Source organism: Sinocyclocheilus grahami, unplaced genomic scaffold, assembly GCF_001515645.1.
Source record: "Sinocyclocheilus grahami isolate Dianchi unplaced genomic scaffold, SAMN03320097.WGS_v1.1 scaffold831.1, whole genome shotgun sequence".
NCBI lineage: Eukaryota > Metazoa > Chordata > Actinopteri > Cypriniformes > Cyprinidae > Sinocyclocheilus > Sinocyclocheilus grahami.
Window position 1 is genome coordinate 376,808 of NW_015506010.1, and position 27,038 is coordinate 403,845.

Here is a 27,038-nt window from a genome sequence, read left to right on the forward strand (position 1 = left end):
CTATAGGGCTTCCTCGAAGGTCTGGAAGATGAGCTCCACGCCGTAGCCCTTCTCTGCTGTGATCACCCACTGACAGTCGGACGCCCCGGGGTAGTTATTATCACCAAACTGGGCATGAGAGTAGAGGTCTTTAGTTTTCACCTCCGCTTTCATACGGCCTCCGCACTCTGGAGAAGAGAAGAAAATGAACACCGGTGCATTCAGCATCTCAGCATATCACTGAAAGTCAATAGTCTCTTGTAGCCAGAAGTGTGACTGAGACTAGCACTCAATGATATAAACATCAGAGAGTTGCTGTATCTTACTTTTTTTTTGGCAATATGGTGCTAAAAATATATGCTATACATTTGGGATTCTCAAACTTTTATGTCAGCTGAACCCCTCATTGTAATTGTCATTATTTATTGAACTTTGGTGTCATATTTAAAAAGCAATAAGCCATTTGAACCATGTGCATCAGGGATTTTACCATGGCCTGTTGTTAACGACACAAAGTGGAGCACTGCATGGTCTCTTATAGCTTATTGTTTTATAAGGTTGTATTATATGAGACTACATGTAATTCCACTATTTAGTGGTACTGTATATTTCATTCAGATGGATGTACTCACCTGCAGTGTGGGAAGCCTCAAAGCCTTTCTTCTGCACTGAGTTATCAGAGAAGAAGCGGATGAACATCTTGTTACCGGTGGATATGATCGGTTGAGGTTTCTTGGCGCCGCAGTAGCGTCCGAGGCTTTGTGCTTTCCCATCCCGACCGTCGTAAATCTCAATGTGGTCATAAGCACATTCCAGATGAGGCTCCATGTCGATTTCATTGAAAGCCTGAAATATACAGTTGAACAAAGTTTGAACGGCAGACACTCAATATACCATTACAATGAATGGTAGTGAGCTGCTTCGCTGTCTATATAGACAGCTATCTTCTAAGTGGCCGTTCACAAAGAATGTGTTTTTGGGTTTAACCCTTAAAATGCATACCTCGGGTCTTTAGCGACCCGGGACATCATTCTCTACCCTCTCCCTCCTTAATTTTTAAAGTTAGACATCAATTTTCTTAGTATTCCTCAATCTATTCATTATAAACAATATAACAAGAAAAAAAATTGTAAAATATAAAAGAATGCCTTTTTTCTGATTCAATTTTTGTAAAAAAAAAAAGTGTATAGGGTCGCTACAGACCCCAGGTATGTAAATGTGTACGTTTTTTTTCCTGCTACTATATTTGCATATTTGATGACTCAATTTGTGCAATGCATCTTTTTTCCTCGAGGTGGCACTCTTTGATACACAATGATGACGTGATGTTTGACTCATAATTACCGCAGGCATAAAACAAACAAATATCATCAGCAAAAACTGAAGTGGTTTGAATGGCTTTACTGCAGAGCAATTACTATACGCAATGAAATATAAATGTCACTGTCATTTGATGCTGGATGTGGTGAATAAGCTGCCAGTGGTCAAAATATTGAATATGAAGTCATTGAAAACGATATTTTGAGAATATGGTTGAGATCGTGAATGTGAGGCAGATGCTGAATGTACTGTGGGTGTGAGCTCTGACGGTGACAGCGATGGTAAAAATCATCAAAAGGAAACTAAATATGCTTTATTTTATTCTTCTGTAATTGTTCTTAAAATATCAAGATCATTTTTTTGCTATTGCAGCAGTTAGAGGTCCATCCGTGCTGGATATATAGGTCCGGGTCGCTAAAGACCCAAATATGTAATAATGATTGGCATACATTCATGCATTTAAGGGTTAAAAACATGAGAACGTGTCATCTAGAGTTACATTTAAAATTTGAAATTATGTGTTTTTAGGATGGTGTATCATGCATGAGATGATGCATCAAACACGTCCATTTAGTGCATGTTCAGATAGAAAAACAATGGAAAAGCAGCAAAGTGGAAGGCAAAAATGCGTGGAGTGAACGACCCCTAAAGGGCCGTTCACACAGAACTTGTTTTAGCATTTTATTTACTCACCCTTAACTTGTTCCAAACCTGTATATTTTTTTCTTCTGTTGAGCACAAAAAAAGATATTTTGAAGAATGTTGGTAAGCAAACCAAACAGTGGACGGTATCCATTGACTTCCACATTATGGAAAAAATACTGTGGAAGTCAATGGCTACCGTCAACTGTTTGCTTACCAATATTCTTTAAAATATCTTCTTTTGTGCTCAACAGAACAAATACATCATACAGGTTTGGAACGACTTGAGAAGAGTAAATGATGACAGAATTTTCATTTTGGGTGAACTATCCCTTTAAATTCTGCCTACGTAGGCAGCACACTAGGTTTTGGAACAGAGCAATAGTGCTATCAGTACTTAGTCGTTATCTAGTCTGTATGTTGAGGAAGACACAGGATATTAAACAATATTTGTGCACAAACATGCACACGATTTTTCATTCATTGCTCCCAGGGATACTTGGACCTGATTGGTCAATCGCAGCATTCTGCAGTCAAATGTTCTTGTATAATTATGCTATGTTGTATAAATGTGCCAAACAACCCAATTTGCTACATAGCTGTGCTAGTTTCATGCCTCATCACAGACTTTTTCTTCTTAAAATAAAATAATTTAAAATTACATAATTTCATTTAGTTATTTGTTAATAGCCATGTAATAAGTGAATAATGTGTCAGCTGGTCTTTATCGCAAAATAAACTGTTTCAGGTTGATGCAAGGTCCTCCTGCTTCACTCTGGGGTCAAGCTCACTCTGCAGGGTTTTGTTTTGAAAGAATGACCGTCTGGGCTGTACATTACCCAACTATGGTAAATAAGGATGGAGAGAGGTTGTACTATTACATACTATTTTGATCCGATGTCCCGGGGTGGTGGAGAGGGCCCAGGTGCAGGCCTTCTTACTGGGGTATTTATCTGGCCAGTTGGGGCTGGTGATGGTCCCGCTCACGCTGTTCACAACGTGATCACAGCCGGCTGTAAGAGATACCGATTACACGTGACATCCAACACTCAAATACACACACAAACAACCACATCCTCTCGCTCATCAAATGAGCAACGTTCAAACTCCAGACAACGAGAATCAGTGTTGTTTTTGGCGCACAGATCCATGCATTTCCGAACCTCCTCAGACAACTTTTTTCTTTCTTTTCTCCCAAGCACTGCCACTCTCTTTCTATTCCTGCCCGCAAATATATATTTATGGACACTCATGACCACACATTTATTATCTATTATAGTGCTTATTTTTTCTTTTTGAATCTTAATAGCTGTGATCACCCTGAATTATAATTTTATGGAAAAGAGCAGCATGAACAATCTTCATTATATCTCATTTTGTGTTTCACAGAAGAGAAATGGCATACAGGTTTAGAACAACATGAGGGTGGGAAAGTGCTTAAAATATGCATTTTTGGATGAACTATCCCTTTGGTAATGACATATTTCATCACTTTGACATTGGTATATTGTATCATATTGCTACCATTTTTGTTTTAAGAGCGTTTACATGGCCTATCATGACTTATTGCTAAAGGAACACTGTCTCGGTGTATATTCACATATACTGTAAGCATGTGTTTCTCACCTTCCTTGCAGTCATGTTTGTTCTCGTGCAGAACAAAGCCACTTCTGCACTGACAACTGTAGCTGCCAAAGGTGTTCACACATTCATGCTGACATCCGCCGTTCTCCTTAGAGCACTCGTCTTTATCTGTGAGAACAAAACACCAGATGTCAGTCAAACACACAGGATTTTTTATTTATTTATTGTCCCCTAGGATATATATATAAATAAGAATCATAGAACATAATTCTACTTTAATGAGATAAATTATAATAGCATTACACTTTTTATTGTGCTACTTTAATTAATTTTAAATGTTGAACATTTTGGGCCTGTCCTGATCCCAGGATGTTTGCCTTCTCTAATAACTAAAAATAAATTATAAAACAAGAAAACTCTACTTTTCACTTTTTCATTACAACTTCTAAACAAATTTTTTAATTCATTTAGTATGTGTAATTTGTACAATTAAAATTTTAAAAAGCACTGTTAAGGACAGATTTCGTTTTTTTGTTATATATACAATGTAGAAATGTATTTTTCGAAGTTGTAAATCAGACAAAGATTATTGAAGTACTTTTTACAAGAAAATACTATTTCAGATTTTCTACTTCAAATTTTCGTTGTAATTATATATTCTATATATTATATACATACTCCTTTTTATTTGCACATTATATTTGTAATTAATCTCAAAATTAACTGAGTGCTAGTTAATGTATTATGTTAACAGGTTGAAGATTATCCAAGTTTTTATCCAAAAAAGTGAAAAATCATGTAATTTCCATCACATAATATCAAAAATACCAAAATGCACTTTTAATAAAAGCTACGATCAGATATTTTTTCCAGGACGTGCTATATATATATAATATAATACATAAACATTTTGGTTGACATTTTATTTTGACATTGTTGACATTTCACAGCACACACTCACCTGAGAAGAACTGGGCCTTGAAGCCTTTTTTAGAGACGGTGTTGTCAGATTTAAACTCAATGCGCATGTTGTTGTACTGAGAGGTGATGGCCTCTGGTTTCTCAGCTCCGCAGAATTTCCCGTGCAGTCTGGAGTCGGCAGACAGACCGCTCCTCACCTCAACAAAGTCATACTTACACACCTGCACAGCAGAGAGCAAATCTAAATCACGGGTCAACATCTACAGAGAACTTTCAACCTGGTCAACAGCATCTTTCTTCTCCCAAAACACAGCATATGATGCTCTTTTCAGCAAGGATATATAATAGTGACATTACTTGTATTGTTTTCCATTTTGCATGTATTATTATTCACTTTTGATAAAATTGTCTGCTAAATGTAAATGACTGAAAAGACTGTCTCGTTTGTTTTGATGAGAAACTGGATGGATCCTTCATTTAAGTGGCACAAAATGCTCCAAATACTCTACTGATAATCGCAGCTTTTCATTTTGATCTCAACACATGAGCGCTTGGCAACTTTTGCCAATAATAGTTCACAAGCTGTACACTAGTTATCTGGAACAAATGTTGTTTTTGGCAATCAATAAAGCTGAGGCCATTCTCACCTCCCTCTATTAAACCAGTGCCAGTACGCTTAAGGAATGTTTCAGGTTCAATATGAGTTAAGCTCTACTGACAGCATTAACACAGACAATATCGACAAAACAAACACAGATCATATTCACAGTAATGCGCTTACAATGGAAGTCTATGGGGCAAGACATTCAAGAGGGCTTAAGAGCAGGAATGGTCGGCTTAAAGTTTAAAAGAAGCACTTGTATTCATTCTTACATACAAAATGTGTTTTTTAAGCATGTAAATCATGCTTTTAATGGAGGGGCAACTACTGTAAGTGGATGAATATTTGGTTAAACGTTACCGACGTATCTCCTGCGGATGGAGTTTGCTCCATGTACTTTTGCATGTATTATTATTCACTTTTGATAAAACTGTCTGCTAAATGTAAACGATTGAATCAAAAATATAGAGGGAAAAGACTCTCTCATTTGTTTTGATGAGAAACTGGATGGATCCTTTATTTAAGTGGCACAAAATGCTCCAAATACTCTACTGATAATCGCAGCTTTTAATTTTGATCTCAACACATGAGCGCTTGGCAACTTTTGCCAATAATAGTTCACAAGCTGTACACTAGTTATCTGGAACAAATGTTGTTTTTGGCAATCAATAAAGCTGAGGTCATTCTCACCTCCCTCTATTAAACCAGTGCCAGTGCGCTTAAGGAATGTTTCAGGTTCAATACGAGTTAAGCTCTACTGACAGCATTAACACAGACAATATCGACAAAACAAACACAAATCATATTCACAGAAATGCGCTTACAATGGAAGTCTATGGGCCAAGACATTCAAGAGGGCTTAAGAGCAGGAATGGTCGGCTTAAAGTTTAAAAGAAGCACTTGTATTCATTCTTACATACAAAATGTGTTTTTTAAGCATGTAAATCATGCTTTTAATGGAGGGGCAACTACTGTAAGTGGATGAATATTTGGTTAAACGTTACCGACGTATCTCCTGCGGATGGAGTTTGCTCCATGTAAACAGTACTTTGCAGATAATGTTCGTTTCTGGTATCCTTTCACATATTGTGCAAAGGTTCTTTTTGTGCAGGTTCATGCCCTATAGACTTTCAATGGAAGTCCATTATTGTAAACCGATTCGTTTTTGTGGTCATAATTACTTTCTGTGGTAACTGGCAATATGGCACTGAACCCAAAACATTCCTAGCTTTAATTTATCCAGCAATTATATAGTACGCTATTAATGTGAAGCTATAAAATGCTCAGGAATACTTGCAGTTGCTTTAAACCCATTTTAGTGTGTTGTCTAATCTAGAGGACTAATAGCTATTTTAAAAAACCCGGCCTCAGCCAACAGCCTCATTTTATTCTCAAAATCCCTCTTCTTGTTTAGCACTAATGTAAAGGAGTTGCTGTTATATTAAAGCAATATAACCGGCTTCTATTAAAGTCTGTGTAATTTAATATAATGAAAGATGGCAACTCTTTAACAGAACAGTTTTGTTATAAACTACCTGAGTGTTTGTGATAAGCATGCATGAAGCCAAAAATCTACCCTTCATCTTAACAAACAAATCCTAAATGCATTCGTCATGTGAGCCTCACCGGGCAAAACTGCCGCAAGCTATCAACAATGAACAAGTGAGAAAACATGAAGGCAATTTGTAGAAGTCAGTCCCTAAAGCCTGTGGTGATTCACACCAATCGAGCTGAAATGAACCAGACAAACCCACCCCACGCTGAGGCAAAAACCTAGTGCTCACATCATTCCCCTCAGTCTCGAAGACGTCGAAGAGCAGCGTGATGCGGTACTGCGTGGGCGCCACCAGCTGCCAGATGCAGTTCTTGTTGGGTGGATACTCTTTGGGCCAGCCTGGACTGGTGATGGACCCATTCAGCTTGGTGATGAAACCACCACAGGCAGCTGGAGAAAAAGACAACAGAACAGAACTGTAAGACAAATTATACTAATGTATTCTGGAGAAATACTTCACACACAACATTTATTGAAATGATCTGATTCCCAAACCTTTTCAGTAACATATATAACATATATATATATATATGGTTATTTGTATGTATGTATGTACCAAGAGTTCCTGTAAAACCACAACAAATTCCTTGTGTTTGCGCACACTTAAGTGGTGAATACAGCTCATTCTGATTCTAATAAGAAAGCACCCCTACAACAACTTCTGAATTTACTCTTTGAATTCAATAAGCATTGATTCTTATTTAAGCTACAAAAGTTATTTAGGTAAGAGCAGTGAGTGATTTTCTGTCTTTTGTTCATGGCCCCAAATATCGCAAGCTGTAGCGATATGCATATTGCGATATGTACATTTGCGATATTTCGATAATTTCGATATATTGCACAGCCCTAGTTACCTATGTATCTTCTTTACCCATAAAGGGTGCATATTAGCACTTTAGAGTAGTGATATATACCCTTAAGTTAGTAATATGTCAGCTTATGATACTATTATACACCCTTTAGAGTTTAAAAAAAGTGTCCCTTTGAGGATACTGTCCCAGTGACAAGCAGTTGCACCCATAAAGGTATAATTTTGCCACTTTTTTTCTGAGAGTGTAAAAAATAAATGCAAAAATGTACAACACAGCCGCTTAAAAGAGGGTAACATATGGGAATTATTTTTTTTTTGTGTGAAAGTATGCTTACATATTTCATGCACAACACACCTAGGTTACATAGCGCTCTGAAACTCTCAATTTATCAAGCGGACAAGCTTGTGGTTTGTCAAAACCGGCGCATGCTACATATAAAATAACAAGAACGGTCCTGTTTTAATTAAAATACACAGGGAACAACCCCAGGCTCTGTATCTCATCAAACACGAGCAGAAAGATGGAGTAGTTTACTTTAGTCCGGTACGATCCAAATTACCGAACGGATCCCCTACAGCGATTTCCACCGAACACGTGCGCTCGGGGAGAGACGGCTACCAGCATGCCATTGAGAAGATTTTGGACAGCCCTTGCCTTGAAGTTTTAGCTTTGTGTACATTTAAACCCTATCCGTCTCTATTCCCACAGGGACATCGTGCAATAAACCCTCTGCATCGCCTGTTCTGTGAGAAAGAGCGGCACAGTCATTATGATAATGTCGGATTTATTGCTGATATGATGATAGCCACCGGGAAGCTGTGCTGGGCCAATCTTTCTTTTATCTAATGGAGAATCATTTTCTGATTACTCCAGTCTGTCATGATTGAGCCGTTGAGTCATCTCGGTGCATGTCTGAACAAACAGATTTTTGCTCAATATAGCAGCCGCAGGGTACGTGCTGTCCTAGCAGCTGCCTCACGTATCCAGACATTAACCGACGATATAATAAGAGATGTTAACTGTTAGGCAACATTTTACCTAAGAATGATTTGACCCTTAACCCGAACTGCATTTAAGTGCTTTGTTCGAGAAGAATATGATATAAACAGATTCAAACTTCAACAGAATTTCCAGCCGCTCAGAAAACAGAGCAGCGCTTTGTAAGTGTCGTGCGGAGGAGGGTAAAGAAAGCCAGGCGAGCCTGCTGTCAATGTGAGGAAGGTGCTCTTAACTTGCTGGCAGCCCCAAGCCAATAGCACAAAACAGATGTTGGCGGTATGTCAACAGCGCAAGCAGGAGTAGTAATTAAGAGGATGCAGTAGCACACACTGTCCACTAGAGGATGAGGTCAGTGCTGCTGGCTGCTCAAAACAAGCACTCAGTGATTCTTGCTTCAAGAAAAATTTCTTAAAGGGAAAGTGCAAATTTTATGTGTTAAAATACTTCTTTTATCTCAGATTACTAAGCCTTTTGTAGGTTGATTCCCTCAAAAAGTCTATTAAAACTATCAAATTATACTGTTTGTTTGAGACCCTGGCCAGCCCAGCAAACACGGTGTGAGTTCAGGGCGGGGCTATCTGTTTGTTTAACCAATAAGAAGATGAGGGGAGTGGGTAACACTTTACTTGAAGGGGTGTGCATAAGACTAACATGACACCTTCATAATCATGACATGACACATGTCATGAATATGAAGGAGGTTTTATGCATGTTTATGACAACTATCATTAAGTGTCATTCGCTCAGTTATGTCATTTTTAATGCAAATATGACATTATTTGACCTAACCCTAACCTAACCCTACCCCTACCCTTACCCCTAACCATAGCCCATAACAAAGACATCTCAAACAATGTCATCTTTGCATTAAAAATTACATAACTGAGCGAATGACACTTAATGACAGTTGTCATAAACATGCATAAAAAACCTTCATATTCATGATATGTGTCATGTCTTGATTATGTAGGTGTCATGTCATGATTATGAAGGTGTCATGTCAGTCTTATGCACACCCCTTCAAGTCATGTGTAACCGAGTGTTCCATAAAATTTTTTTTGAGTGATGAAATTAGTGGCACAGAAAGGTCCACTTCATCTTTATAAGTTTAAGGTAAACAAAAAATAACATAACATTACCTACATATGATACATTAGACCATTGATCAATAATGTAAAGAAAGATCAGTCAATCCTGTGTAATGTGACTTTTTGCTAAATTTGAAATTCAACAACACTATGAAAACGGACCTTGCTGTTAATTTTATAATTACAACAATTTTCATCAGGATTATGATTATTATGGTAATCTGCATGCAGCACATCTTGGCCTTTGAGATGATTAGCAAGTCTTCTGCAAGAACCGCTGTACAATCAGAAAACACAAAAGCCTGTCATCTACTTAAGAAAAAAAAAACATGTTCCTAAAAAAAAATTTAAGAACTTCTTAAGAATTTTTCAGGAATTGAGCTTTAGGGTGCTTTCACACCTGGCCTGTTGTTTCGGAACCTGTCGCGCTTCCCCCCTTAGCTCGGTTCGTTTGGGCATATGTGAACACGGCAATCACGCTCGGATCCGCGTTAAAACAATCGGTCCGAGATCGCCTGAACGAGGTGGTCTCGGCTCGATTGAAAACGAACTCTGGAGCGGTTCGGTTGTAGTGCGAAAGCAATCCGATCTAACGGACCAACGAACCAGGCTATATCACAATGTATAATGGGTAATTACGTAATGACGGATGACATGCGTGACAACTAATTGGAATCCCGGAAAATAAACCGTGGAACTTTGACCAATGAGAGAACAGTTTACTCGCGCTTGACTTGTATTAACAAATTTGGTTTAGAAACTTTACCGTGTGAATGCGAACCGCACCAAGAATAAAAAGCAACATTGTAATCATTTGAATCCCTGTTTCGGAACAATGCAATCGATCTACAGGTGTGAAAGCACCCTTAGTTTCTTAGAAACTCCTTTTAAGAAGATTTTTGTGAATTCTGCCGTGATCTTTAAAAACTTTAAAACTTTGCCCTAAAACTTATCACCACATACAGAGTTAGCGATATTTGTTTGTGTACTGTAAGACAAATTCATTTAAAAATGGAAAATGTGGTCATTTTCTGCCTGGACATGTCCGTTAAGTTTAAGGACATTTCCTTTAAGCCTAAAACATAACAAAATGCAATGCATAGTTTAAAATATGGGCAAAACACCTGTGAAAAATGATTACGGAAAATTACTGTGTATTAACCTTTATATTCCTTTATATTAGAATATTGGGCCCTATTTTGACAGACTTTTCTGAGCGTGTACAGCTGTCCCTCGATGCTACCATGCCACCATAAACAGTTTAAATATGGCATTAGCCTGAATCCAGCACTGAACTGTTCACATACTGACCCTCGCAACTCCGTTTGTCTGCCGCCAGTTCATACCCAGGGTCACAGGCGCACTTGTAACTACCGAGCGTGTTGACACAGCGCTGCTCACAGCGACCATTGTCAGGTCTGGAGCACTCGTCCATTTCTACAAACAATAAGAACATCAGAGCTTAATCATTTATGGTACCTTGAAGGAGCAATGCTAATATCTGAGGAGATATTTAGTGCTAATATTGTAGGATAAAGCAAAATAGTACACTTCACCTTTGAAGAAATTAGCAGCAAATCCAGCTTTGTTGACAGACCCATCAGACACAAATTTCATCCAGATCTGGTTGGAACTGGATTTAATATCGTCGGGTTTGTCATAGCCACAGAATCTGCCCAACAGTGGGCTGCTTTCTGAGTTCCCATCTCGAACCTCCAGGTAGTCGTACGCACAGTTATCATGCCTCTCAATCTTGGAATGAAAAGACGAAAGATAATGCAGAAAAAGGAAATGGAAAAACTAAATTTAAACCTGAAAGACCTGAAATGGATTTATTTTCTTTCAATGTAAGATATGCCGTTACCATTGAAAGCAAACAGCTGTGACTGTAACCAACCTTTTCATCAAGGTCTAGAAACAACTTAAAACAAAAAATCAAGTAGAAACAACGCTGAATGTTTTTCCCCTTTTCTTTTACAGATCTACAGCATCCCTTCTTTCCAAATACAAAGATCATGGGGAGTTTTGGGTTTATTTACACCAGCTGGTTAGAGACAATCTAAACCAAACCCAGAGCCAATGCAATGACACGACAAAATCAGAGTCAGCCAGACAAATGTCTCAAGCAACATTTAAAAAATGTAAAAAAAAACAGTTTATGTATACTCAGTTTAAATAATCAAAGAATGCTATAATGATATAATGGACTTCTTTTTACATTTTAGCAATCCTATTAAAATCAATGTTCATAAATGTCATTACATTTGATTTACATGCATGCTCTGAAGTACATTAACATGAACACACAATTTTATTCCCTTTTATTTCAAGTGAGCTGTTTTTCCAAATCAAACTGCACACATTATAATAATATAATGTATTCTTACACAAAGTAAAACGTAATGAATTTATAATTATTTATTTATTTAATTTTACTGTGCACAGTGTAACTAACTAGTAAAAAAATGTAGTAATAAAAATAATACATTTTGTTTTCATTATTGATTTTCAAGTTGCAGCCCAAGTCTCCAGGGTCATTTTTTATTTTTCAGTCCTATTCATGATTATTTCTAGATATACACTGTCTTTTCTTGTTTAGGACACACTCTAACATTATAACAGTGTGTTTAAGCAATTAATTACATGCTTATATTGCAGTAATAACAACTTTTTCAATCATACCTCAAAAGACTGGAAGGTAAGGCCTACATGGTAACCCTGAGCCACAGTGATCTTCCACATGCACACTTTGTTGGGTCTGTAGTCATCTGGGTAGTTCGGAGACTGAATTTGACCATTGTCTTTCTTCACCTCCCCACCGCAAATAGCTGCAAGATAAAAGATTACAACACAAACATGAGAATTACTTATTTCACAACAGAAACTGCTGGAAACAGATAATGTTAGTTGTTCACCTAATGTAAACTCTAAGTAATTCATAGGTCAGCTATGGTTGGATTTAGGTCTGTGGGGCAAAACACCCAATACGAATGAATTTGACAATGTTTTCTGTTGACGTTATTTTGAGCACTCTGGCTTTGCCTTAGACTGCAGCCATGAAATTGCTGCTTGTTTTGGGCTAATCTTGCTCACTACCACTTGCAGCTCTATCGACGTAAGAAATGCAAGGCCAAAGCTGCCTTTGCAAATTATTAAATATATGAATGCTAACCTAAAATGTCAATGGTATGGGCTAAAGGCACAATTTTTTGACATTGTATGTAAACACTTATAGACACTATAGTAGTCTATATAGTACTATAGTGCTTCTTTAAAATTTATTCAATGTCCACTAGCACATATTTTATAACATTTGATAGTTGTTGATTTGATTGATTGCTGGTACCTTCATAAACAGCAGAGAAGCCCTTTCCCACCCAGTTGCTGCTGCTGCGAAACTCAATCCACAGGCGACTGTCTGTAGAGATGATCGGCTCCGGTAATTTATCCCCACAAAATCGACCTGCATACAGAGGTACAAGCAAATAATTCAACATTAATTAACAAGCTTCACCTTGACTTGTTCATATTGTTCTTCTGAAATGTCAGGTGTTCATCTCAAACCTTTCAGTGGTGCTTTCCTCCAATATCCATCTCTGATCTCCACATGATCATACCAGCACAAATGACTCCGGTATAAATCCATAGATGTAAAGTTCAGAATGATCTTAGGGAAGAAAATGTAGTAAAGTGTTAATGGAGGAAAGTTGGAATCTGTGAAAGTCTTAATAACTGTGCAAATGCAATGATTCCAAGCAGCATTTCAATTTTGAAATCCATATTTAGACAATCTACTTGGTGATTCAAACTCTGAGGAAATAGTTATGTCAGATTCATTAAGAAGTCTTTTTTAATCTATTCCTTTTTTCCAGTTCAATCAAACCATTTTGCAGAGTATAAATTACTCCACTGTAATCAGGATGTTTGTTTTAGAGTAAAACTATATAGTGAGAGTCATAAATAAGCCATACATAACCATATTCGACAGAATATTTTCTTCAATCAAGCCTTTAAAATTGTATTACACTGTATATATATTTATTTTGAAGTTGTAATTTAAGTAAAACAGACTATTGGAGCATTTTTTACAAGAAAATACATTGTAAATACAAATTTCAGTCTTTCTACGTCAAAATTTCACATTTAATTTAACATGTTATTTGAAGTTTGGGAAAAGTTGCTTTTAAAAGTAAAGCAACTACAATATTGCCTTGCTCCATAAAAAAAAGTAACTAATTGTGTTCGTTACGGTTCATGGAAAGTAATGCATTATAATATTGCGTTATTCTGTAAAAAAAAAGTAACCAGCTGTGTTACTTAGTTACTCTTCATGGAAAGAAATGCATTACAGTATTGTGTTACTCCTTAAAAAAGTAATTCGCTGTGTTATTTAGTTACTCTTTATGGAAAGTAATGTGTTACGATATTGTGTTATTTAGTCTTCATGGAAAGTAATGCATTACAATATTACCTTACTCCATAAAAAAGTAACTAATTGTGTTATTTACTCTTCGTGGAAAGTAATGCATTACAATATTGCGTTACTCCATAAAAAAGTAACCAGCTGTGTTACTTAGTTACTCTTCATGGAAAGTAATGCGTTATAAGATTGCGTTGCTCCATAAAAAAGTAATTAGCTGTGTTATTTAGTTACTCTTTATGGAAAGTAATGTTACAACATTGCGTTACTCTGAAAAAAAGTAACCAGCTCGGTTATTTAGCTACTCTTCATGGAAAGTAATGTGTTACAATATTGTGTTACTCTGTAAAAAAAAAAAAAAAAGTAACCAGCTATGTTGCTTAGTTATTTTTCATGGAAAGTAATGCGTTACAATATTGTGTTACTCCATAAAAAGTAACCAGTTGTGTTACTTAGTTACTCTTCATGGAAAGTAATGTGTTACAATATTGCGTTATTCCGTAAAAAAAAAAACAGCTGTGTTACTTAGTTACTCTTTATGGAAATAAATGCTATAATATTGCGTTATATTAATTTTGCATTACTGGGTTTGCTTATTTGTTTTTTAATGACAAAAAAATTTCACACTTCTCTCAACACAGGGACAGGTCAGTAAATAAATGGGAAAACAAAGTAACTTGTGTTATGTATTGGAAAAAGTAACTCAGATATTTCACTGAAAATTTTACTAGTTTTTACTAAAATTGTACTAAATTTTACTAAAAACTTTACTACAGTAGTTAATTGAAAAAGTAATCAGATTATGTAACTCACGTTACTTTTAATGGTTTACCCCCAACACTGGTTATTTACCATTTCTTTGTTATTAATTGTGAAATTTCTAGCAATTTCGGAGAAAAAATTGTTTCAACAGCACTTTTTTTCACTGTAATCTGAAACAGTGAAATGTGGTAATGTATGTGAAAAAATAGTTGAAAATTTGTTTGTGGGAATCTCTGGAAACATTTTTCAGTAATGACTCAAAGAATCAGTGAATCAGTTTTTTAAACTGGTTCATCGAAAAGAACTGGACAAACTGAGTGAACAAAATGAACTGGACTTCCCAACTCTATGTGGGAACAATATCACAATTTACTCAATTCCATAAACATTCTATAGGCCTAAAATTGTCTCTCACAACAGCTAATCAGAGCGATTCATTAGAGCTTCTGTTGTCTTCACCTTCTCTCCAGGTGTGACTGAAATTCTCCATATGCAGTGCATATATGCTGAATAACCATTCGGAAAACCAGGAGAAGAGAAGTTCCCACTGCTCTCCTGTAAACTGTCTCCACATCCTAAGAAAGACAGACAGAAAGAAAGGTCATGAGCTGTCGGTATTCAAGAGGAGTTAAAAAGTGAACAGTTCATTACATAAACAAGATGTAATCAGTTACACAACGGCCCACAGAGACAGTACGCTGCCTGTATATAAAACATTGTTGTGCGTCACAGAACGCAACAAACAAAAGACCATGAAAAAGTCTGGATTGTCTTTCACAGTGTGCGCCTTGAGCACTTTCATGTTATGAAGCACATCTGCTTCTAATGTTACAAACCTGCCTAATATTCACAGCAAAGGGCAAGAGAAGAAAATAAAAGTGAAGCAAAATTCAAACTAAAAGAGTTTTAATTTATGTGGTGATGTGGTTTAATTTAACAGTTCACAGGCAGCATACTGTATTAAATGTGCTGGGTAATTAAATGCTCTGGTGGTCACTGTGGAAATACACATGGCAAAGTAGCATTGCTCCATTAAATGTCAAAATATCAGCAGTTTCATAACATATTCATAAAACTTAGCATATGTAACAGATCATGTACAGCCATCTGTACAACACCAAACATTTAGGACTAGAAAAACAAAACAAAAAAACGAAAAGAAATAAAAACTGTGTTGTAAGTGGCCGAATATAAAATTTGACCATCTATATCTTCCCCAGCATACTAAGTAAAACCTTATTTTCTCAATAAAATGCATATGAAGGTGAATAACAACCAGTCATTTTTAAAGAGATCTATTTTAAGACGGGGTTTAATTATTGGTCATCTAGCAACTGAGTTTCTCCCTCACTTTCCCTCTAGAGGGCTTGTAAGCTTACCTTGTTGAGCTGTTTACACTCCTTACATTCTCCATACATGTAAAACTAGAGTAGCAGAGATTCATCAGGCCAAGTGTGGAGTGGGTTCAATGTTTAGAACCATTAACAAGTGGTCTGGCAAGCCACAGAAAGTGACAGATGCCGCAAGGAATGCTGTGCAAAAGATCTGCCACACTTGCACCTTATTTTCTGCATCCTACCCTGCATATACGGCCACATCATTTACACGTGCCGACTGCATGAACACATCATACAGATTTCTCCACAACAAGCCTCAATAAGAATGTCAAAAACTCATAAACATATGTGTAAAATGAGCAAGAGTCCCAGCTGATATTATTCATGGGTCGCTTTTTTTTTTTTACTAAAGCCATGCTAAATGCAAAAAAAAATCCATTAGAGACCTATGATGTGCTTATCAGGGAATCTGCAGAGTTTTAAAATCAAATTTAATACTTTTTAGGATGTAATACAATGAATATTGTATGTCCATACAGAACAAACCTATACAATCTCAGAATAAATCATTAATCTCAGATTATTTTACCAGATTAAACAGGCTGGGGTACAAATTCAACAGAGAGTTAATAAGGCTTATGAGCAAAACAGGGTAGCAAAGTTTAAAAGACATGTTTTATTCAATATATATATATATATATATATATATATATATATATCAAAATTATAAATTAAATTAATAAAAAATATATTGCATCAAAATGGCCTCATATGTATATATTTTTTGCCAATAAAAGCATTTAAAACTTATGATATGCTTATATCATTGTTTTTCAGTATAGCATAGAAACATGTGGAAAAATAATCTACAAATACTGAAGCAGCAAACTTTACAAAACACAAAATTTATGTCACTGCCAAAACTTTTGGCCATGACTGTACAGTACTAAAAACAAATAAGATTTTTTGGAGGGGCTGAACATAACTTGTGCATCCATTCTCTCATTTTCTTCACAGTAAAAACTGCAGTGACTTACAAAGGAAATATATTATAGTTTACATAAGCCAGACATTGAAAAGTTTCTCGTGGGCACACAATAGTTCCCTTTCCGTCGGTCACTTCGACATTGTGTCGAAGTTCCGACACTAGGGGTCACACTTGGGAGCCCAGACACCTCTGACATCACTGAGAAAAGGCCAATGACAATTGGCGAGCAAAATCTGCATAGCTGGCCATGCCCCGGACATCCGGGTATAAATAGGCCAGCGTGGCATTTGCTCACTCGTTTCGTTCATCCAAGCCGATACAGTGTCTCTTTGTGAGATTAGCAGCATTCATTCACCTCTCAAACTCTCGTTGTTGGATCTACGGCACAGGCAGCGGTCTTTCCCTTTCTGTACACAGCTAAGTGTCGTGAGAGTACCCCTGGAGAGCTTATTTCCACTAAAAGAGCAGAATTCTCTAAAAGAGCAATTTCATAGGTGGAATTGTGTGTATCACATCATGCCTTTCCATCCATGTCCTTCAGGTTGTGGGTTCTACATCTCACCTTCTGACTGGCATGATCGCTGTGCTCAGTGTTTGGGCTGTGCCCATGCTGAAGCAGAACTCGTGGATGATGTGTGTCCTCTATGTGAGGACATGCCCATCGGCACGCTCCGCTCGCGGCTCACGTTCTTTTCCAAAAGACTGCGAGTCACTCTTTCTGCTTCCCATTCCGGTCCTTCTACCTCCGGGTATGAGGCCGCAGCGATGTGCGTTGGGGAAGAGTGCAGAGCAGCAAACTTTACAAAACACAAAATTTATGTCACTGTATTACAATGGAATGGCTCTGCCGGTTGACTTCCCGTGGACTTCCCGATCCTACAATGTGTTGTGCACATAGAGCTTCCGGATGAGTTTGAGAGCTCATCTTTGGGCGAGTTGAATTTCTCATTCGGGGCTCATGAAGAAGATCAGGTGTCACTCGCAGCATCGGAGGGTAAGCTAGAGCCATCTAATGCAGATGCCTCAGCGAAACCAGTCCCCACAGGAGTTGAGTTTCAATCTGAGGCGGCCGCTGAGATGGCAGCTGTGCTTGCCCAGGTGGCCAAGAGCATCAGGTTGGAGTGGACTCCTCCACCCTGTCCCGAATGTTCGCGGCTTGATGATTGGTTTCTGGGTGCGGTGCGTGACTCCAAGCCAAGACCAGCCCCAGCTCCTTTCTTCCCGGAGGTGCACGAGGAGCTGACGAAATCGTGGAAGGCCCCCTTCTCAGCCAAGACACGATATACCAGTTCCTCTGCCCTCACCGCTCTCAAAGGGGGTCCAGCAAAGGGGTACACGGAGGTCCCTCAGGTGGAGAGAGTGATGGCGGTGCAGCTATGCACTGCACATTTATTTGGAACGCATGCAGAGTTTCAGATCTTCTGAACAGCTCTCTGTCTGCTTTGGAGGTGAGCAGAAGGGGAATGTTGTCTCCAAACAAAGGATTTCCCACTGGATTGTGGATGCTATCCTTAAGGCCTATGAGGCCAGAGGCTTACCATGCCCACTGGGAGTGAGGGCTCACTCGACCAAGGGCATCACGGCTTCATCGGCCTTAGCGAATGGTGCCTCACTAGCAGACATTTGTAAAGCTGCAGGTTGGGCTACACCTAACACAGTTGCCAGATTTTATAATCTGAGAATGGAACCAGTTTCATCTAGGGTGTTGAACACTAGTTCTTCGACTTGGATGGCTGGTAGGGCATGGAGCTTGCTTAGTGCTTCCCCTTTTTGAGGTGAAATATTGCACTTATTTAGTCCAGCGAGACAATTTCATATGTCGATTATTAATGGCCCGCTGGTATATAACGCTCATACAAATCCCATAATGCACAACAATAGTTACCGTGCGGTCATGACCTCCAATCACCAAGCAACAGATCACAGCACAAGCCCCTCCTCCCTGCTGCACTGTTGACATAGCCTACTCATCAGGGTTCAGTGGATAAATTGTTCAGTGCTTAAAATATCCCCAAAAGAAATGGCCAAACGAAAAGTGGACTTTGAAAACAGGGGTTTTCAAAAACGGTGGGAGGCAGAGTATGTCGACATTGGAGTTAAACCTGTATGCCTTGTTTGCGGTCGTAATATGGCCGTAATTAAAGAATATAACATAAGACGGCACACGAGGACAGGTACAAAGATCTCAACATACAGCAGAAGCTACAGAAGGTAGAAGAGCTTAAAAAGAGTCTAGTGTCACAGCAGACTATGTTTACAAAAGCAAAATCGCAAAAGTGAAGCTGTCGTGAAAGCTAGTTATATAGTAGCAGAAGAGATCGCTAAATCCACCCAGCCATTTACAGAATGAGAGTTTTTGAAGAGCTGCATGATTAAAAAGTTTAAAGATAAACAAGCATTTTTAAATGTAAGCCTAAGCAGAAATACCATTGCTGTTTGGGTGTGTGAGCTTGCCACTGATTTACAAGCACAGTTGATAGAAAAGGAAAAAAACTCATTGCATACTCCCTTGCTGTGGATGAGAGTACTGACACGACACTGCACAGCTGGCAGTCTTCATCCGTGGAGTGGACTCCAGTTTATGCATTACAGAAGAACTTTTGGGTATTAAGTCAATGCATGGCACAACCACAGGAAAAGACATATTTGAAGAAGTATCTAAATGTGTAAATGACATGAAATTGCCCTGGGACAAACTCACGGGACTGACAACTGACGGAGCACCCGCAATGTATGGGGAAAAGAGTGGACTATTTGGAAGGATGCGGGAGAAGATGCAGAGGGAGAATTGCACATGTGAGCTGACAGTTTATCACTGCATTATCCACCAAGAAACGCTGTGCGGTAAATCCCTTAAGATGGAATATGTAATGAGCACTGTGACACAGACAGTTAACTTTATAAGAGTCAGAGCCTTAAATCACCGCCAATTTCAGTCTTTTCTGGAGGAAATACATTCTGAACTTGGTGACGTACCCTATAACTTAGAGGTGCGATGGCCAAGTCGAGAAAAAGTGCTTAACAGATTTTTTGAGTTGCGTGAGGAAATCTGTCAGTTCATGGAAAGTAAAGGAAAATACTCCACAGTTATCCAGGATGAAAGTGGTTGCATGAGTTAGCATTTCTGTGTGACATAACTAAGCATCTTACTGCATTAAACCTCCAGCTTCAGGGATGGAACCGTGTGATCACGGAGATGTATGATGCAGTGAAAGCTTTTCAAGCCAAGCTACGCCTGTGGGAGATTCCGATGGAGCAAGGAAATTTATATCACTTTCCTTGTTGCCAAACAATCACAAACCAAGTCTCCAATGCTGCATTCCCAAATGCGCATTTTGTTGATAAACTGAGCACACTTTGCGCTGAGTACACATGACACTTTGCTGACTTTGAAGCACAGAAATTAAATTTAGAACTGTTCAGTAATCCATTTGCAGTTAACGTGGAAAAAGCACCTGCAAACATTTAGATTGAGCTGACAGAACTCCAGTGTAATAGCATACTCAAGGCAAAGTATAACACTGTGGGGCCCGCACAGTTTCCCAGCTTCATTCCCGAAAGAAAATGTTAATACATATCTGTGTGAGCAACTTTTTTCTTTGATGAAAATGAACAAAAACACACACAGAAGCCATCTCACTGATGAACACCTCCACTCCACTTTTAATTAATGAACTTGTAGCAAGAAAAGATGCCAAACATCCCACAAGGACAAAATGACATAAGAAAGAAAACAAAATATGTTTTTTTGTGATTTGTTTGTTGTTGTTTTTTGCATCTTTTCCTGAAATCAAAATACAGTTTTATTGTTCAAATTCAGATTTCTATTTAAAACAAAATGTCATTTTAGTCTGTTCAATAAATGTAAATCTGTTTGGCCCATAACTTACACTGTTTTAAATTTTGGCCCCTTCTGTGATTGAGTTTGACACCCCTGCCTTAGACAGACAACTGATCTGTCTTATTTCTGTGCTTGGTAGTTTCTCTTGGGCATGCAATAGTTTCTAGTGGGCACGCAATAGTTTGTTTCTCTTGGGAATGCAATAGTTTCTCGTGGCAGGCATGCAAAAGTTTCTCGTGGGCACTCAATAGTTTCTAGTGGACACGCAATAGTTTCTCTTGGGAACGCAATAGTTTCTAGTGGACACGCAATAGTTTCTCTTGGGAACGCAATAGTTTCTAGTGGACACGCAATAGTTTCTCTTGGGAACGCAATAGTTTCTCGTGGGCGCGCAATAGTCTCGTGGGCACGCAAAAGTTTCTCATGGGCACGTAATAGTTTCTTTTGCAAAAGCAAGTTTCTCATAGACACACAGTTTCTTTTGCACACGCAAGTTTCTCGTGGGACACATTAGTTTCTTGTGGTCATGCAATAGTTTCTTGTGGTCACGCAATAGTTTCTCGTGGACATGCAATAGTCTTGTGGGCACGCAAAAGTTTCTCATGGGCACGCAATAGTTTCTCGTGGGCACACAATAGTTTCTTGTGCACACGCAAGTTTCTCATAGGCACGCAATAGTTTCTCATGGGCACACAATAGTTTCTCATAGGCACACAATAGTTTCTTGTGCGCACGCAAGTTTCTCGTGGGCACGCATTAGTTTCTCGTGGTCATGCAATAGTTTCTCGTGGTCACGCAATAGTTTCTCGTGGGCACGCATTTGTTTCTCGTAGTCACGCAATAGTTTCTCGTGGGAATGCAAATTTCTCGTGGGCTCGCAATAGTTACCTGTACACACGCAATTTCTAGTGGGCACGCAATAGTTTCTCGTGGTCACGCAATAGTTTCTCGTGGGCACGCATTTGTTTCTCGTAGTCACGCAATAGTTTCTCGTGGGAATGCAAATTTCTCGTGGGCTCGCAATAGTTACCTGTACACACGCAATTTCTAGTGGGCACGCAATAGTTTCTCGTGGTCACGCAATAGTTTCTCGTGGGCACGCATTTGTTTCTCGTAGTCACGCAATAGTTTCTCGTGGGAATGCAAATTTCTCGTGGGCTCGCAATAGTTACCTGTACACACGCAATTTCTAGTGGGCACGCAATAGTTTCTCGTGGACACGCAATAGTTTCTTGTGGTCATGCAATGGTTTCTAGTGGTCACGCAATAGTTTCTCGTGGGCACGCATTTGTTTCTTGTAGTCACGCAATAGTTTCTCGTGGGCATGCAAATTTCTTGTGGGCTCGCAATAGTTACCTGTGCACACGCAATTTCTAGTGGGCACGCAATAGTTTCTCGTGGACATGCAATAGTTACTCGTGGTCATGCAATAGTTTCTAGTGGTCACGCAATAGTTTCTCGTGGGCACGCATTTGTTTCTCGTAGTCACGCATTTGTTTCTCGTAGTCACGCAATAGTTTCTCGTGGGCATGTAAATTTCTCGTGGGCTCGCAATAGTTACTTGTGCACATGCAAGTTTCTAGTGGGCACGCAATCGTTTCTCGTGGGCATGCAAAAGTTTCTCGCAGGCACGCAATAGTTTTCTTGTGGCCACGCAATAGTTTTCTTTTGGCCACGTAATATTTTTTCGTGGGCACGCAATAGTTTCTCTTGGGCACGCAATAGGTTCTCATGGGCACGCAATAGTTTCTCATAGGCACGCAATAGTTAGTTTCTCGTGGGCACGCAATAGTTTCTCATGGGCACGCAATAGTTTCTCTTGGGAACGCAATAGTTTCTCATAGGCACGCAATAGTTTCTTGTGCGCACGCAAGTTTCTCGTGGGCACCCATTAGTTTTTATGGTCACGCAATAGTTTCTCGTGGGAACGCATTTGTTTCTCGTAGTCACGCAATAGTTTCTCGTTGGCATGCAAATTTCTCGTGGGCTCGCAATAGTTACCTGTGCACACGCAATTTCTAGTGGGCACGCAATAGTTTCTCGTAGTCACGCAATAGTTTCTCGTGGGCACGCAATAGTTTCTCGTGGGCACGCATTTGTTTCTCGTAGTCACGCAATAGTTTCTCGTCGGCACTCAATAGTTTCTTGTGGGCATGCAATAGTTCCTTGTGGGCACGCAAAAGTTTCTCATGGGCACGCAAAAGTTTCTCATGGGCACGCAAAAGTTTCTCATGGGCACGCAAAAGTTTCTCATGGGCACGCAAAAGTTTCTCATGGGCACGCAAAAGTTTCTCATGGGCACGCAAAAGTTTCTCATGGGCACGCAAAAGTTTCTCATGGGCACGCAAAAGTTTCTCATGGGCACGCAAAAGTTTCTCATGGGCACGCAAAAGTTTCTCATGGGCACGCAAGAGTTTCTTTTGCAAAAGCAAGTTTCTCATAGGCACACAGTTTCTTTTGCACACGCAAGTTTCTCGTGGGACACATTCGTTTCTTGTGGTCTCGCAATAGTTTCTTGTGGTCACGCAATAGTTTCTCGTCGGCACTCAATAGTTTCTTGTGGACACGCAATAGTTCCTTGTGGGCACGCAAAAGTTTCTCATGGGCACGCAAAAGTTTCTCGTGGGCACACAATAGTTTCTTGTGCACACACAAGTTTCTCATAGGCACGCAATAGTTTCTCGTGGGCACACAATAGTTTCTCATAGGCACGCAATAGTTTCTCGTGGGCACACAATAGTTTCTCATAGGCACGCAATAGTTTCTCGTGGGCACACAATAGTTTCTCATAGGCACGCAATAGTTTCTTGTGCGCACGCAAGTTTCTCGTGGGCACCCATTAGTTTCTTATGGTCACGCAATAGTTTCTCGTGGGCACGCATTTGTTTCTCGTAGTCAGGACACATTCGTTTCTTGTGGTCATGCAATAGTTTCTTGTGGTCACGCAATAGTTTCTCGTCGGCACTCAATAGTTTCTTGTGGACATGCAATAGTTCCTTGTGGGCACGCAAAAGTTTCTCATGGGCACGCAATAGTTTCTCAGGGGCATGCAAGTTTCTCGTGGGCTCGCAATAGTTACCTGAGCACACGCAATTTCTAGTGGGCACGCAATCGTTTCTCGTGGACACGCAATAGTTCCTTGTGGGCACGCAAAAGTTTCTCATGGGCACGTAATAGTTTCTCGTGGGCATGCAATAGTTCCTTGTGGGCACGCAAAAGTTTCTCATGGGCACGTAATAGTTTCTCGTGGGCATGCAATAGTTCCTTGTGGGCACGCAAAAGTTTCTCATGGGCACGTAATAGTTTCTCGTGGGCATGCAATAGTTCCTTGTGGGCACGCAAAAGTTTCTCATGGGCACGTAATAGTTTCTCGTGGGCATGCAATAGTTCCTTGTGGGCACGCAAAAGTTTCTCATGGGCACGTAATAGTTTCTCGTGGGCATGCAATAGTTCCTTGTGGGCACGCAAAAGTTTCTCATGGGCACGTAATAGTTTCTCGTGGGCATGCAATAGTTCCTTGTGGGCACGCAAAAGTTTCTCATGGGCACGTAATAGTTTCTCGTGGGCATGCAATAGTTCCTTGTGGGCACGCAAAAGTTTCTCATGGGCACGTAATAGTTTCTCGTGGGCATGCAATAGTTTCTCACAGGCACGCAATAGTTTCTTGTGCACATGCAAGTTTCTAGTGGGCACGCAATCGTTTCTCGTGGGCATGCAATAGTTTCTCACAGGCACGCAATAGTTTCTCACGGGCACGCAATAGTTTCTCATGGGCACGCAATAGTTTCTCGTGGGCATGCACATTTCTCGTGGGCTCGCAATAGTTACTTGTGCACATGCAAGTTTCTTTTGGCCACGTAATATTTTTTCGTGGGCACGCAATAGTTTCTAGTTGGCACGCAATAGTTTCTCTTGGGCACGCAATAGTTTCTCATGGGCACGTAATAGTTTCTCATGGGCACGCAATAGTTTCTCGTGGGCACGCAATAGTAGTTTCTCATTGGCACACAATAGTTTCTCATTGGCACACAATAGTTTCTCATTGGCACACAATAGTTTCTCATTGGCACACAATAGTTTCTCATTGGCACACAATAGTTTCTCATTGGCACACAATAGTTTCTCGTACACACGCAAGTTTCTTGTAGCCAGGCATTAGATTCTCGTAGACACACAATAGTTTCTCGTGGGCAGCAGTAGTTTCTCATGGACACGCATTAGTTTCTTGTGGGCACGGAATAGTTTCTCGTGCACACGCAAAAGTTTCTCGTAGGCACGCAATAGTTCAGCCATCTTAGTCGAATTTACTGGAGTTCAAGGACATGAGGAGGCTATGCTGCATCTGGGAGGATCTTGAAAAATTTGGGGAAATTCCAATTTATATCAAGAATATGACAGGAGTATAAAAGACTGATGAGCAGATTGCTGCTTCGGATACTGATACCGTCAGTACCCCCGGCGCCTAGAAGCCCAGAGCAGGACAAGACAAGAAACGCAAAACTAAAGACAAGAAGCGGACTACACCTTTGATTGAAACCGTGATTACTGTATTTTAAACTTCAGTGTTTGAGGATTATTTGCCTTTATATTTTTGTTTATAAAAAGAAACATTACCAATTAAATTAAATGTAATTGATTACAAAAATTGCCTACCAAGGTTTTGATAAATAGTGTTTTAAGACTTTGAGTAAGAACATACCACAAAGGAGTCTTTTGACCAAGTTGCAATTCATTTGAAATGCTTAGAACTTAGGCCAGACTGGACTTACTTTACCTAACCTGAGAATAATAAATTATAAGGTTAAAGGTGTTAAAATCAAAGTACACACCGCAAAATAATTTTTTATGACCTTAAATTTGATAAAACCAAATTTAAGACATTTTAAGAGCTTTTAAGTACTGCTGGTTTGGACATGCGTTTGACGGTTTACACATTCACTCTGGTAGTGTGTGTTTGAACATCTCTGTAAAGTTTACATGAAAAATGTCTTGACCCCCTTGTACTGTGTTTAGTTGCTGTATACTAGAAAGCAAGCATTCTCTCCTCTGTTTTATCAGGGAAAGAAGACAAATTACAAACTTCCTGAGCTTGACCAGTGTTTACTCTGCCTTCCAGAGCCCGGGAGTCACAGAGACCGTCGCCAAGATACCGCACCACATCAATTGTGGATGCCATGTTATTTCCAGACAACGTAATCTCAATGTAATCCCACCAAAGAACTCTGAAATGGGGGCAAATGCCACTGAATGACACTAAAAGTCTTTTACATGAGCATTTCTGTCTTGCTCTCCATAAAAAAAGATCTAAACATCCTTCAAACAAGGCAAATTCACTTGAAGCGTTTGCTTAATGTAAAAATGTATGGTTTATAAATGTAACCTTCTCCCTTTAAATACTTTGGTCAATTTATGCAATTTTAAATTATTTATTTGAAAGAATTAAAAGAGCTGTTTCATGTCTATCATTGTATTGTTCAACTGGTCGATGTTGATATGGGATTTAGAAAGTAATTACTAATATGTAATGCAATACTTTTTAGAAAGAGCATTTACTACAGTAATCTAATTACACTGCTGAAGATGTAATTAGCAGCTAATAATTAATTTCTTTTTTAGAGTAACTTAACCAATGTTTTCTCCTTTCAACAAAGGAACAATCCAAGACAATCTAATCCACTAAAGAAAAAAACTAATTCAAAATATATTGTCTGAAACCAAAATGCCTTAATTTCTTATTCAGTTTTCTTAATATATATAACTATTTATTTCGTTTTAAGCACGTTTAGGTGTATTACCGGAAAACAAGACAAAACACTGATAGAGAACATTTGTTTGTTTTTTTGCATGACTTTGCTGTCCAGACCTGAATACTTGTGAAGTTTGCAGTCATGTTTTCATGATGAACTTACAGTTTCCAATGACCCAGATTTTCTATCTTCACCATCTTTTACTCTTGTTGATTCTGACAGGAGCTTCTACTTATTTATACAGAAGGATGATGATGTAACAGTTTAGCCTTCTGTAATTCTAAATGCTTTATATGTGTAATTTTCTTACTTGGACACTTGTAAAGTTTGCGTGCCTGTGCGATGTCTCCTTTACTCAATCTGGTCCTCTGACCGATGGGTGGCCGAACTCCGTTCACATCATATCGTGGCAGAATGGTGTCCAAAAATATCCCTCTGTCAG

At 39.0% G+C, this 27,038-nt stretch overlaps 1 protein-coding gene across 1 annotated transcript; it reads right to left on the bottom strand.

Annotated features, from left to right (window-relative positions):
* Nucleotides 1–27,038, bottom strand: LOC107562633 (bone morphogenetic protein 1-like). The gene is made up of 13 exons (XM_016247306.1): nucleotides 26,907–27,038; nucleotides 15,143–15,258; nucleotides 13,066–13,168; nucleotides 12,848–12,964; nucleotides 12,184–12,329; nucleotides 11,058–11,253; nucleotides 10,813–10,938; nucleotides 6,832–6,992; nucleotides 4,487–4,667; nucleotides 3,568–3,693; nucleotides 2,827–2,954; nucleotides 612–825; nucleotides 1–167 (listed from the first exon to the last, which is right to left on the bottom strand). Exons 2-13 carry the CDS (start codon nucleotides 15,182–15,184, stop codon nucleotides 1–3), a joined length of 1,707 nt encoding a protein of 568 aa, XP_016102792.1. The 5' UTR covers nucleotides 15,185–15,258; nucleotides 26,907–27,038.